This window comes from Melopsittacus undulatus, chromosome 2, assembly GCF_012275295.1.
Source record: "Melopsittacus undulatus isolate bMelUnd1 chromosome 2, bMelUnd1.mat.Z, whole genome shotgun sequence".
Taxonomy (NCBI): domain Eukaryota; kingdom Metazoa; phylum Chordata; class Aves; order Psittaciformes; family Psittaculidae; genus Melopsittacus; species Melopsittacus undulatus.
Window position 1 is genome coordinate 114,524,029 of NC_047528.1, and position 14,307 is coordinate 114,538,335.

The following is a 14,307-nucleotide window of genomic DNA, read 5'->3' on the forward strand; positions in this document are numbered from 1 at the left end:
TTAAACTCACTGATAAGTAGGAGGATTATTATGTCTCTGGTGCTAACAACCCAATTAAACTGGTATAAGCATCTACTGCACGTGCTTCAGAGGCTGCCAGAAGTGATGAAGATTGTTGGAAGAAGTAAACAACCCTCAGAGACCACCACCACATTTGTGTATGCATGCTGGGAACTTCCTGGAAAATAATGTAATCCATACGTAGCCTCATGAATATGTATGTATACCCAGGGACTATATAAGGACGGCTTGTGTAGCAATAGAGAGACACACGTTAGGAGGACCTATCTCCCGTGTCTCCCGGTGCATCAATAAAGAATACCTGCTTGTCAGCTTGAAAACTTTGTTGGCGAGTTTGTTCCTGGAGTTTTCCCGAATCAGTTGAAGGCACAAACCTACGGACACCGGGACGACAAAGCTGCACCGGTACCCGCAGAAGTGTGACTATTATTATGGACGTTACTTAAATACCGCTGAGGGATAACTCAAGCGGTGCCCTTACAGCTCCCGTCTGCCTCACACACCTGTGCAGGGCCGGCTCCCACTGACACCTCCAACACCGCCACCTGCGGCTCCCGGCTGCCCCCTGCCGGCACCGTGGGCTCGGCACAGGTCCCTCGGCAGCCGCCGTACGCAGCGCCCTGCCCCTTCGCAGCGTGTCCGGCGCCATGGCGTGCCCGGCCGGTGAGCTGGTGCCGGTGTTACCGGGGCTCTACGTGGGCGGCGCGGGGTCGTGCTCGTCCCCGGAGTCGCTGGCGGCCGCGGGAGTGGTGGCGGTGCTGACGGTGGACGCGGAGGAGCCGCCGGCCGTGCCGGGGGTGCGGGCCATGCACGTACGGGCGCTGGACGAGCCCTGTGCCGACCTGCTGAGCCGCCTGGATGACTGCGCCGCCTTCATCGGCGCAGCAAGGGCCGGCGGCGGAGCTGCCCTCGTCCGCTGGTGAGCGCCGCGGCGGAGGGGGACCGGTGGCTTTCCTCCCCCCCGTGCGGCGCTCCTGACAGCCTGTCCTGTCCCGTCCTTGCAGCCAGGCCGGGGTGAGCCGCAGCGTGGCCGTGGTGACCGCCTACCTCATGAAGACACAGGGACTCGGCTGGGAAGAGGCCTACGCCGCCGTCAGGGCCGCCAAACCCGACGCCGAGTGGGTCCCTTGTCCCCGCTCGCTCCCCTCCGCTTCCCGGCCGCCCGCTGTCCCCTCAGCCCGCTCTCCTCTCGCCCCGCCGCAGGATGAACCCGGGTTTCCAGGCGCAGCTGAAGCTCTACGAGGCCATGGGCTGCGCCGTGGACAGCAGCAGCGCCCTCTACAAGCGGTACCGGCTGCAGATGCTCACGGAGAGGTACCCCGGTGAGTGGCGGGGCCTCGGCGGGCATCGGCCTTGGGCTCTGCAGGGTGCTTGGGGAGATGCTTCGGGCAGTGTCCCAAGGAGGGTGGTCCCTGTGGGAAGGGAACACAGAAGGTCGTGTCAGAGGTGGCTGACTTGGAGTATTGCGCTCAAAGCAATGGGGTTGGCTAGGCAAAGATTCACGTTGTACTGGCCCTAAAGAATTCCAGCTCATCAGGGGGAAAAAATGCATCTCTAAGAAACGAGGTCCGTAAGGAACTGCTGCCTTTAGCAAAATGTAGAAATGGTAAAGGTCAGTTTGATTTGTTTCCTGATTTTTATGTACCTGGCTAAGCAAAGTGAACATCCTCTAAAAAGAAGTCAACAACAATAACAAAATTGGCAAATGCAGAACTGAGATAGAGCTCAAAAATCAAGATATGAAGTAAACTTCTGATTTGCCAAGGGTGACTGCAGTAGAAATGTGGGCAGATGTGTAATCTTACAATACAGTCATAATCCATAGCTTTTTTGTAGGATCTGAGTGTTGCATATTCAGCATGACAGTGCTGACTCCCCTTATGTGTCATTCTTCTTAGCAGGCCCTGTTCTTAAGCTGACTTGTGTACACTGAAAGATTAGCAGAGCTGTTCTAACTCCTTCTCTGCCTTTACTTTCTAAGTAAGAACACAAAGCAAAATGCAGCTATTTCACCCTTGTTAAGGCTGAAGTCTAGATCCTAGTTCCTTGTATTAAGTGAATCCCAGTCTTAGGTGTGGTGGGGCAAGGCTCCTTCATTTTCACCTTACCTAATGGAGTTGGTGTGTGGACAAATGAATGGGATGAAGGTGAGTTGTGCGTGCTGGGGCAGAGGTGCAGTGCTGTCCTGTCCCATATGCAGCACAGCTGCATCCATCTGACTCACAACTTGGTACTGACACCTCTGCAGAACTTCAAGACTTGCCCCGAGAGGTCTTCGCTGTTGATCCAACCAGTGTATGTCAGACTCCAAACACAGAAGTTCTCTACAGGTGCAGGAAATGCAGGTACTGAACTTTTTGTTTCTCCATAAGATGTAATTTTGTAATGGACTTGAGAAAAATAGCCTGTATGAATCATTGTCATTGATAGAACAGGGATGAGCTTTTGCCCAAGGTTCCATGCCATGTGTGCCCCCAAAATCACACAAATGAAATCTTACGAAATAGAATTTCTTGTTCCTTGGGGTTTTGTGGCACTTGTGCAGCCTGATCTGCTGCCTCCTATGGACCAACATAATCCCACTTGGCTCTGAGCAGCTTGCTCTGAGACCATAACTTCTGTTTTTGACAGCTTCTCCAGAAGAAACTTCTGCTAAATGTGTAGGTTTACTGCATTTAACTACCTTTCATGTCTTGCTTTAAGTGAAACTGAGTAATCCTGCTGTTTCCTAGGTGTAGGAATATGAACATAAAGTTTTTGTAGGCAGGAATTGTTTGAAAACAGGTCTAGATAAAAGCACACAAGTGGGGCAGAGCCCAAAACTACACCAATTGCTAGATGTGTCAAGAAATCAGTGCCTTCTAGACTAGATGAAAACAATCCCAAACCGCAGGGTTTGCAGTCCTGTTTATTTACTGTCAGGAGGTCCTCATCCCTATTTCCTGTTGTCTATAGTTTCCCTAGTAAAAACCCAATTACTTCTTTTTCCCCTCTGTGTTGTGGTGTGCAGGCGTGCTCTGTTCCGTAGTTCCAGCATCCTGTCCCACACAGAAGGAAGTGGCCCGACAGCCTTTGCCCACAAGAAGATAACGGACTCTGCTCAGCTTTATGGTGACACCCGTGAGAAGTGTACCTCTTACTTCACTGAGCCTGTGCAGTGGATGGAGCCAGCATTGCTCGGAGTAATGGAAGGGCAGGTGATGGGCAGCATGTGCTTTAGTCTTGGATTTTGTTCTAAGAGGCAGAACAAACTGTTTCTGTTCCCTGATGCAGTAGGACCCACACCAGGACTGAGGTCTGCCAGCCTTTCTGGCATGAATTTTCCAGCTTGTGAATAGATTCTTACATATGCTGATTATGTTGGGCTGAGACCACTACCCAGGGCATTGGACAGGGTTTATCTGCTGTCTGGTTTTAGTGTGAGAAAAGAGTTTGTGGTACTTCAATCTGTTGCAGTCTTGCACTGACTGAGGCTCTCTGGAGACTGGCAGAACTGTCCTGGAACCACACCAGGTCTAAGTAACTGCATTTCCACACCCTCCCTTATGCCAGCACAGCTGCCTGCTACACCCTACGGCTAAACAGCCATGCCAGGTTAGCTTTTTTGTCAGTTTATCAGCCCATTTACCTTTTCTGAAGCATTAAAGGGAAGGACCTGGCTCTGCAGAGGTTGTCACGATGAACATGCCATAGAAGTACACTGAAGTAGCTCTCCATCTGCACGTGCCTTAGACTGGGTCATGCTTTTTCTTGCAGCTGCTGTGTCCCAAATGCACCTCGAAGCTGGGCTCCTTCAGCTGGAGGGGTGAGCAGTGTTCCTGCGGCCGCTGGGTGACACCTGCCTTCCAGATCCACAAGAGTCGCGTGGATGAAGTGAGGACACTGCCGGTTGGGAACTTCCACACTGCCAAAACCTGAACTCTTCACTTCTCTCGATGGATTTCTTACTGTCCACAGGGAACTGCCAGGCTGCAGCTGCCAGGGCTGAGCTTGTGACCTCCACCCCTTTGTGAGGCAGAGGGATTACTTGTATACCTGCTTTGTTCAAGCTTGCTGTATCTTTAATATGTGTATAAAAACAGCAAAACATTTCCCTCAAAGAGGTGTTACACACTGGTCAAGTAGGTACAACAATGCCTTAATACGTTTTGTGTGCTGCTATTTACACGTGGGTTTCACCCTTATGGAAAAGGAATGCTAACTTCTGGGCTTTGGCCAGCAATGCCACAGTGATCTTCCCATCCAGAGGTTCCAATCACTTTGTCAAACATTCATATTTAGAGATTTCTGGAGGTTTATTCCAGAGCAGAGAAACACTTTAAGGCCCTGCCAGACTGATTTAAAGAAATTCCTAAAATGAAGTAGTAACGTTTTAAGCAAGCTGTGAGCTGTCCTGATACCATGCTGTGTATGTATCAGAAGGCCACGGGTTTGGTTTGTTGTAATAAAAGGACAGTTAAAACCTACTTTAAATCAATTTTATTTTCATTGACTTCAACGTATTTTTTTTTACTTTTTTACACAATTTCCTGCAACATACATTATGAAATATACAAGATAAAGTAGGTGGTGGGGTTCTGCCCATCTTTTAGTTCCTCCCACAGCTGTGGAGGGAGGACCTGCAGGACACAGTGAACATCAGAATCTCAACACTGAAAACAGACACAAACCAAAAAAGACAAAAATATATATGAAACTGTTTGAACTGGTCACACTTCAGGGCCAGATACAGAACAATAAATATTAGAATGCATTATCATAGACATCTTCTGTAAAGTTTTTAACATCCTCTATTTAAAGAGATAAGAACATCTGGTTTCTAGCATGAAATGCTACATAGTACAGTGGTGAAGGGTACAAACGATGAGGAACCCAGCAAGGGCTTTGGACAGTGACTACTCATTCACACATGCTCATTGGTAAAATAAGCAGCATACACCAGAAGTTCAGTGAGCTGTAAACTTAACCATTCACTACCAGGATATTGGCTGGAGGAGTACTTACTTTTGGGAGGATCAAAAGTAAATCCCTTTAACTTTCAGCTTGGCTCTCCCCTAACAAACAGCAAGTTGATACTGTAATGGAAGTGGCAGCATTTGGTCCGTAGTGCAAGATCTCTTTGCATCACTACTGTTCAGAGCTGGCAGCAATACCTCAGCACAGAATTCATGCTTGCACAGCCATGCCACCACCATGGTGTCACCAACCCCGGGTACTGTTTGATGACATAACAAAGCAGTAAAAAACATCAGCTGGAAGCCTGCTGGGTGCAGGCAAGCAGGATTGGATGCCACTCAACACAAGCAAGGCAGAGACGGGAGAGGATGCTGGCATTTCTGTCTTTCTCCACAGCAGTGGGCTCCTGGAGTGTGACAGAAAGGCTGCCCTATGTTCATTCCCCACCTTCTACTAGTCTGCAAGTCACCAAGCCCAAGAAGCAGCAGTTTCAGCTGCTTGACAAGAGTGCTTCCAGAGCACAAGGCCAGAGTCACTGGTTTCTCTTGCATTGCTATCAACACGGCAGGAATAACTACATTTTGTACTTTCCAGCCTTCCCCCTGTTCATCCCCCGCCCCCAGTTTAGCATCATACATTCCTCTTACATGAGAACCAGGGACCTTCTATGCCACCGCCAAACTGGCCACATGAGCACAGGTGGAGGAGGAAGGCTGGGCACATGCTTTCCCTTCCTTAGCACGACCTGGGCATTGCACTAGGAGGCAGAGCACCACCAAGGAAGGACTGCCTTCCTGGTCCACATGCATGGCATCTCCAAACTTACCATCTAACATCCTGCAGCACATGGCAGCAGTCACAAGCTTCACTAACTAAAGCAGCTGAGTGTCATGAAATCTTACTGGGTGAGTGGGAGGCAAGAAGGTCAGGTTCTGCTGGAAGCTGAGCACCTATGGCTTTGATTTTAGCTGATGCAGAGCCCAGCAGTCCTATCTTTATTAAGTAGGAAGATAAAACTCTATTTCTCCAGGGTACAGAAGTACACTGGTACATGCTCATCTTCTAGTCAGTCCCTTCTTGGAGAGATCTAGACCTACCATGTTTAAACACCAACTGACTCGGCTGAGGGCTGCAAAAGGGACAGAGTAGTGAAGGATTTCTGGTTGTATCAATGTATCAGCAGAAGACAGTCAAAACCTCTTTGAGAATAGAGAGCTCTATGTCATGACAGTCACTTAGTAAAGCACCAGATGTAAATGCCCTTACCCCTGCCAGCTCAGAACGTACCACGTGACTGCATTAAGATGTACAACTCCTCTGCCAGTACAGCTCAGCTGGATACATCCCAAGGTGAAAGACCAGTTACCAAGAGAGCTGGGAGAGGCAAAGTGAAATTCTTCCCACCCTAGAAGTGTACAACAGCATTTCTTCACTCAGCCAGGCCCATCCATACAACACGCACCATTTCAGACACACAAAGCAATGCCAAACACAAATTAGGAGGAATGTTCTGTAAGGACACTCTCTGAGTATGAACAGGGAAAACATAGGGCTATTTATCAACTCAAGTACTGTTGCATCATTCTTGTAAGGTAGGGAAGCAGAGGAGCTGAGATGAGGAATTGAGAGGACAAACTGGAGTGGTCACAGAGGTCAAGTCTAGTCTTCCAGACTGCGAAACGCATTCTGCATATCCTCAAACAGCTGAGCATAGTCCGCCTTGATTTTTGTTTCACCGTCTTTGACAGGGTCCTGAAAGATAACACAGCAAGTGAACAACCCCATGAGGAAAAGCCTTGGGTACTTTAGACAACCCTGCTTTGCCAATGCTGTCACATTTCTTGCCCTTGGGATTAACCCTTGCCAACTGCAGAGCAAGCATTATAGCTCCTGTCTGTCTCATTGACAGTCACAAGATTTAAATGTCATCCTCTTGCCACATTCAGGGAGCAGGCAGGATGGATCCTGGACAGATTTTCTTTCATGAGCAGTGGTTACTTTATTGAAAAGCAATCGATTTGGAGAGGATTCAGTAATACAGAGGATCTTAGTTAATGCTGTGTGATTCAAGAGCTGCAGTAGTTAGTACAAACTCCTATTCCCAAACCAAGTGGAGCAAGGCTCACTGTGACTGAGAAATGCTCTGCTGTACGTTCTGAGGTGCTCTCCCCTAGTAAGTGCAGAAGCTACTTTGCCATCACTCAGAGGACATTTGGTTCCAATTAAAATCTTATTGTGCAATCAGAAGCTCAAGCCCCTCTTTGCACTGCTTCATTTTCTCTGAATACTCTTCATGAAAGACAAAGACAGAAACGTAACAATAGGCTTTGCCCCGAGGCTGCAAGGCCTTCCTGTGAGAAGCAGTATCTGCCAGGCTCTGAAACCTGCTCAGTATCTTCACCATTTCCCTCTCAGCACTACATTTCCCTCCGCCAGTGCAGCTCTTAGGAAACACAGAGGACTTGACACGCGTGGATGCAATCCTCCTTCATTGTCTCTCCAAAGCACAGACTGCAGGATGCAGGGCATTTACATTCTCATGCCTTTTAGCCTTTCACCCAAGAATGTAACTTTACTTTCATAACTACTCCTGTATTAGAGGGCCAGCTCCTCTTAACATGCATTCTCCCCCTGGCTTCCCTTTTTCCGTCCACCATTCTGCTGTATGCCAGATGTCTTCTGGCTATGGTTTGTAAAATATGTGTTACTTCCCTATCTCTATACAACCAGCCCTCAAAGAAACTCATGTTCATAAGTGCATCTTGTTATGTTCTTGATGCTTTGAGAATATATACCAGGGATCTGCTTACTGCAGAAACAAGCCAAAGAAATAAACCTGCAGGAACAGAATCCATTGGCACACCAGAACATTTAAATTTAACATAATTTTATCCTATGGTACTTGTTCTTGAAAGATTTTCAATGATGGCTCACACGAATTATAGCTGAGTAAGCATTATTCTTCACAGAGATTATTCCTTAACTACTTTAACATTGGTTTCTTAGCATCTTTAGTCAGCATCACAGGTTACTGTCCTACCAGGACCTTCTACACCAGCATACACTGGATGAGTTTTAGGAAAGCTGTACCCTAAGAAGATGGCTTCTGAATTTACCCAGAGCAGGTGCTCCAAGGCACTTGTTTTCAGCTCACGTTGAAGTTACTTCTCCCTTCCCCTCCTCCTAATTACCTGTCTTAAGTCCTGAAGCCAAACACAGCACACATCATGTATTACTGCAGGAGAATAGCATTTCTTTCCTTAACTTCCATTTAAGAGTATGCCATCAACACTTCTACCCTTCACTTTTTAGCACATTCCTGGATTTAAACTTGAGGCTGCTTTTATCTGCTAATTCTCCTTAGAAAATATTATGATTTTGTACGTAAAAGTTTATCACAATACCCCTAAATAAACAGGAAAGGTGCTTGTACTAGTACCATGATACTTGTAACATAGAAGAGACTCTCCAAGATGGGAGTGCCAAGGCTATACAGCATGCATCACCTGCCTGGTTTCTCTACTTACCATACCTGTGCTCACAAACTAAAACCAGTTCTTAAGTGCATTCAGAAAGTCTGTGTTCACAGACCTTTATCTAAGGCAACTGATGACCACCTTTACCTTCCAGAGGTACTGGAAGCTCACAAAAAGCAGCACAACCCAGTTCCTTAACATACCTTGAACTTCATGGAGGTAAGTCTGTAGAGGATCTCGCTCATATTCTCTCGGATGATGGACCACGTGATCTTATTGTCACTCTGGGCTGTGGTTTCTACAGCACGGCGTGCCATGTCATAGAATGCAATCATATTGGAAAGCATTCCCACTGTTTTGTAGAAAGGGCAGAACCTGATGGGACAGGAAAGGATTGATCAGGCATCTTGTCACAGTTAACAGGGCTCCTGCCTTCAAAACTCTGAGCTCTCACCTGACAGAAGGGGCACTAGCCTGCTTTACTCCAGGCATTTTGACTATACACTGTCAAAAGACACGTTTTTAAACAAGCAAATCATAGGCTAGTACAATCATATTGGAGGGAGGTTTCTGAAGTAGCACCCAAACACTGGGCAAAACAGTAGAGAACAGGAACCATAGCTGTAGAAAGTCTTACTTTTCAACCTGTGCCAATGCTAACAAGAAAGGGAAAACACCAGATCAGCCAACGGAATTCCTCCTTCCTGTTTTGTCCATCATGGGAACAAGCTTCCTCCAAGCATCCTGGGATGACCTGACAGCTCTGCAAGTTTCTTTGCTCACAGGAAAAGGAGTGTTTCTATGACAAGAACACTCCACACACAAAAAGCTCAATTTTTAATGGGTTGGATGACTGCCATGCAAAGTGCCTCGTTATTATTTATACCCTGCATCATGCTACTTCCTGTGCTTCCCTATGACATACGAGCATGCTTGCCCTAGTAACCTAATCAAAGGCATGCACTGCTACAGAATGATGGACATCTACATTTTTAGTGATGAAGAACTGAAGACCTCCTGATCTACCTGAGCAGGGGAGCAAGATGAAGTACAAAAAGCCCCTTTGTCAGGCTCTTAAAAACACGACGATAGCATAGAAAGCAGCAAAGCAGACAGGGATAAATATCACACTAGGGAAAAGATCCAGTATTTTTTTCTATGGACCTAATTTACTCAGGAATTACGCAACAGTAACTGAAAGCAGATTCTTGCAATCCCCCACGTATGGCCAGAATAACCAGGGAGACTTTGGATGTTGTCTCTGAAAATAAAGTGGTCCTCTCCTCCTAAGGAGGACATGCGACTGGTTAACTAAGCAACAGGTGAGGGCCTGGGAAACTCAAAGGGTGCAACTGCATTTGGAAAAGGTCTGCGTACCTTGGGTAAGACAAAGTGAATACACTGTTCAGTGGTCTACCCAAGCACAGCTCTTCCATTTGCATGCTGAGTGCAATTTCCAAGTACAATAGCTGTCTATATGCAGACTACACAGGCCTAAGAGGGCAGAGCAGCCAGTCAGATCTCACCTGTCATAAGGCGTATAACCATTCTGTTGCAAGAAGTCATCTTTTATCAGCTTGGCAACCTCCAAGGTAATTTTATCTGTTTCTGCCAAGGAAGCCTAGAAAAATAAGGCACACTGTTAGTTAAGTACTCCATTCCATGAGGACATAGTATATCCTGGCCAAGAACCTGTATCTTTCAGTGCCTGTTTTCTTCCCACCCTCTTAAGATGGCTTTCAGCAGAATTCTATCTTTGGGGTATTTCTCACTTCCCACCCTCTTAAGATGGCTTTCAGCACAATTTTATCTTTGGGGTATTTCTCACTCCCTGCTCTAGTCCAGCCAATTTCATTGATTGCCAAACTAAGATGGGCCAAACAGTTACTAAGTCTATCTGATGATAGACAACGGAAATGAAGTTTCCTTTAATATAATGGGAAAGCCACCAGAGAGAAAATACTTTGTTACAAGGTACATTGAAACATCACCTTCCGACATAAATCGATTCATTTTTATCTTCCTGAATCATTATGTCCATGGAGGAAAAACTAGAACTAAGTAATATTAAGGATTTGATGTTAGCCTCCAAAGCCACCAAATAACAATGTGATCACATTTCCTTTTCTTCAAAGACACATCTAAAGAGCTCTGCTAGGCAAGAGGTAGTGAAGGCCTCATCTCGGTTGGGCTGCATCATCAGTGAATATAGAGAGCAGCAGGAGAAAACTCCCTCCAAATAACAATAATGAATACAAAATCCCACACAGTACGAGCCTGTAAATCAGCACAGTTCACCCAAACCTCATGGGATTAAGTTACTGTCAAGTATGTATTGGGCACCTGTCAGTAACTGTGCTTATAATGCTAAGCTGAAACACAAGAGTTTCCACTAGGTCACTTTTCTGAGGGTTCTCAAGGGAAATATTCCTGTCCAAGTTCAGCTTTCTCTCCAAAACAGTGAAGCAAATGAAGGAAATTAAAGAATGCCAGTAAAGTGGAGCCATATGTCCTGTCACAGGTTTCCAGAGAAACTACGGAATCACCAGGTCTCGGCAAAAGCAGGCATTGCTTCTTACAGGCCAGCTTGTAAATGCCAACACCTCTGTTCTGCAGCTGGCAATATGGCTTCTAATAAACTGTAACCCTTCAGATGACTTCAACAGTAAAGATCAGTTTGTGTCATTTCTCTTGCAAAAATTACTTACTACTGTAAGTTTCAGCAATGGGCGTTTCAGCAGAACAGGAGCATTAAAGCAAGAAGCTTCTTAACTCCAGCCTTAGATGTTCTGCAAACTAAATTACATGAGAAAAGTAGCATCAAGCCAAGGTTCATCCAAAAACTCTTTTGCTGTTAGAAGTCAAAAAAGAAGGAAGTTGGAATAAAGCACAGTTAGAGGAAGGAGAGTCTGACATCTCCCAGTGGCCACTTGCCTTTTCTGCACAATGCAATAACCAAGTCTGGGGTAAGACATGATCTAAAGCCTGCACTAGTGGTAAGGAAATGGAGGATGGCTCATTGACACCACACTTCCTCAGAGCTGGTTACTCACCTTCCCCACAAGCTGCACAATCTCTGCAAGATCCTCTTCCTCCTGTAGGATCTCTTTGGCTTTTGTCCTGAGAGGGACAAACTCTGTAAAATGCTTGTCATAGTACTCATCCAGGGCACGCGTGTATTTGCTGTAACTGATCAGCCAGTTGACAGAGGGGAAGTGCTTGCGTTGTGCCAGCTTCTTATCCAGGCCCCAGAAAACCTGGCAGAAGGCACAAATATCAACCAGTGTTTCAAATAAAATATGAACCAAAAATAATTGAAGGTGATAAGTACAGTAAGCAAGTCTGCACAAAAGCAATATGGCAAAGGCTATCACAAATGAGAGCTTCAGAGAGAAAATGAAAGCCTTCCTTATATTACCTATAGCAGTGACTATCAAATACACTTCTCAAAAAAGGATGTGCCTTCTAAACTGAGTTCAGACTTACTCAGCTTAAGACTCCTCTTAAAGAGGAAGAAGTCAGCCATTACAATGTCAATACCAGAGTCTAATGAAGTGGGGACCTATAAGATGTAACTGCTTTTCCTTAAGCAGGGCTGCAGTCAGTTGCAAGACATTAATCTCCCAGTCATCTGCTCTGAGGACTTTTCCGTGGTTTCAATGCACCTATTAGGAGTGATTCACTTTCCATCTCAGCCAACAGCAGCCACATTTGAAGTGCAGCTCAGTGGGCAGCAATCAGGAAGCACAGACAGTCCTGAGAAGTTGCATTGGACAGAATTGTAACCTTCACTTCCTCTTCCAAAGGGATCTCAAACACATCAGTTCAGAGATCTTGTAAGGTCACCTTTTACACTGTTAGGACATTTTGCAAAGCACCCTAACAAAGCTGCCTGTGCCAAATCAAAGCTTTCACACCCTGTCACTGGCACAAATGTACCAAAGCATGATCAGTTTGGGATCAACAAAGTGGATGGAAAAGCTGAAACATTGCAGGACATACCTGAACAATGCCCAGTGTAGCAGATGTGACAGGATCAGAGAAGTCACCACCTGGAGGAGACACACTGGGCAGGAAAAGATAAGGAAGAATCAGAGTTGCTTTCACAATTTAAACTGAAGCACTGAACATGAGGGTGCACAGCTCAGTTATCACAGCAAACACAAAAGTCCACGTGATTTTAAGTAACAGATCACAAGCTTCCACTGCAGAAAGTGTTTGATGCACACCCACACAGGTGTTGTATCCAATACACCAGGAAATACAGTTGTATCAGTGACTGACTGACAGTATCAAGGTGTGATTTCAGTCACTTTAGCTCCAGGAAGTAACTACAGTTTGGATTATCAAATGTAACTCCATCAGAACAGATTCAGCAAGTGTGCTGACAGAGCATGGTGAAACACAGTGCAATGATTATGCTACAGAAAACTATACCCCAATTTTAAATTATTTGAGATATTCACCTATACAATAACCACATAAATTTCATTTGGGCTTGACACCTTAATATATGCCTCACCAGAGAGAAAATACTTAACATCTGACTCAAAAAGCACAATTCATTTGTATATGGATGTTGTAGGCAACAGAACTAAGCAGAGCAAAAAATGGATTCCAGGCATTCTTGCAGATGCTGAAGCATCTCCTCAAAACATGTGGTGGAAAGCTCATTTGCCCAAAGTATGATATACAAATCAATGTCACCTACAACAGCATCTGGGGACCACATGCCCATGGCAGCTTAAGATGTGCTGTGCTATGTAATTCTACTCTATTTAAGCAAGAGAATCACCACTCATCATGCCTCCAAATGCACACACTAATGCTTTGATTGTCCCTTCTTTCCTGCTCTGAACATGGTTTGACATACTTTTCAGTGACAGCTCTAATGACATTCTTCCCTGAGGCATTTGCTCCGATTGCTGCGAGTGACTGCAAGTCTGCACCTGTCCACATTCATTCCTTTGCCCCCCCCCCCCCCCCCCCCCCCATCATTTAGCAGCAGCTCTGGGTGAACAGACTAAATATCTACCTACTCAACCATGTATTTTTAGTCCTGCGGCTGCACAGAGCAATAAGCCTTTTTTTTGTCTGAAAAATAGGTACTTTGAGATACAAAAACACAGAGAAAGAGCTGCACCCAACGCAAAGCAAAATGCTGCAATACTCACGCTCCAACAATGCTGACGCTGCCTTCTCTTTCAGGATTCCCCAGACACTTCACTCTGCCAGCTCGCTCATAGAAAGAGGCTAGACGGGCACCAAGGTATGCTGGATAACCACTGTCTGCAAACAGCAATGCACAGAAATGGAGTCAAAGGCTCAGAGTTTAAAGGATGCTTTTACAAGGCTAGACTGCCAAAAGACTACTCACCAGCTGGCATTTCAGCCAGTCGCCCAGAGATCTCTCGGAGGGCCTCAGCCCATCGGGAAGTGGAGTCTGCCATCATACTGACATGGTAGCCCATGTCCCGGAAATACTCAGACAGGGTGATTCCTAGAACAAAGACAACAGCGCGCTCAGCATAAGGTTCTGGAAGGAATTCTACGCTTTCATGTTGTCACCAAGATGCAAATAAGCTAAATTATATCCAAGTTCACATCTGGATGGAAACAGACACTGGAAATTCATTCTTTCTTCCCACTAGATCGTGTCCTTGCTGTGTTTATTTAATATTTCTTCTCACTCTTCCCATTTTCCCTTATGAACCACAAGGGCTCATCTTACATACCCATGTATCATTTTGAAGCGACATGGCAATGTCACTGATCTTACCCTTTGCCTCACTGAAACCATGAACAAAGCCTCTTCTTATTGTAAAATGTCTTCTTCCCTTTCAAACTACCAGAA

At 45.9% G+C, this 14,307-nt stretch overlaps 2 protein-coding genes across 3 annotated transcripts in view; one reads left to right on the forward strand and one right to left on the reverse strand.

Annotated features, from left to right (window-relative positions):
* The first annotated feature begins 666 nt into the window (after positions 1–666).
* Positions 667–4,481, forward strand: DUSP12 (dual specificity phosphatase 12). The gene is made up of 6 exons (XM_034073007.1): positions 667–940; positions 1,026–1,139; positions 1,225–1,343; positions 2,270–2,366; positions 3,032–3,218; positions 3,778–4,481. Exons 1-6 carry the CDS (start codon positions 669–671, stop codon positions 3,937–3,939), a joined length of 951 nt encoding a protein of 316 aa, XP_033928898.1. The 5' UTR covers positions 667–668; the 3' UTR covers positions 3,940–4,481.
* A 3-nt stretch (positions 4,482–4,484) lies between these two features.
* ATP6V1A (ATPase H+ transporting V1 subunit A) overlaps positions 4,485–14,307 on the reverse strand; it is a 29,642-nt gene continuing 19,819 nt past the window's right edge. Inside the window, exons 9-15 of one of the 2 annotated variants that reach the window (XM_005143023.4) lie at positions 13,831–13,953; positions 13,628–13,742; positions 12,456–12,519; positions 11,507–11,710; positions 9,980–10,074; positions 8,657–8,828; positions 4,485–6,729 (exon numbers count right to left, since the gene is read on the reverse strand). In XM_005143023.4, the coding sequence (XP_005143080.1) occupies positions 6,637–6,729; positions 8,657–8,828; positions 9,980–10,074; positions 11,507–11,710; positions 12,456–12,519; positions 13,628–13,742; positions 13,831–13,953 (866 nt within the window). In that variant the 3' untranslated portion in view covers positions 4,485–6,636. The remainder of the gene's footprint in view (positions 6,730–8,656; positions 8,829–9,979; positions 10,075–11,506; positions 11,711–12,455; positions 12,520–13,627; positions 13,743–13,830; positions 13,954–14,307) is intronic. The other variant, XM_031043620.2, reaches the window with a different exon arrangement.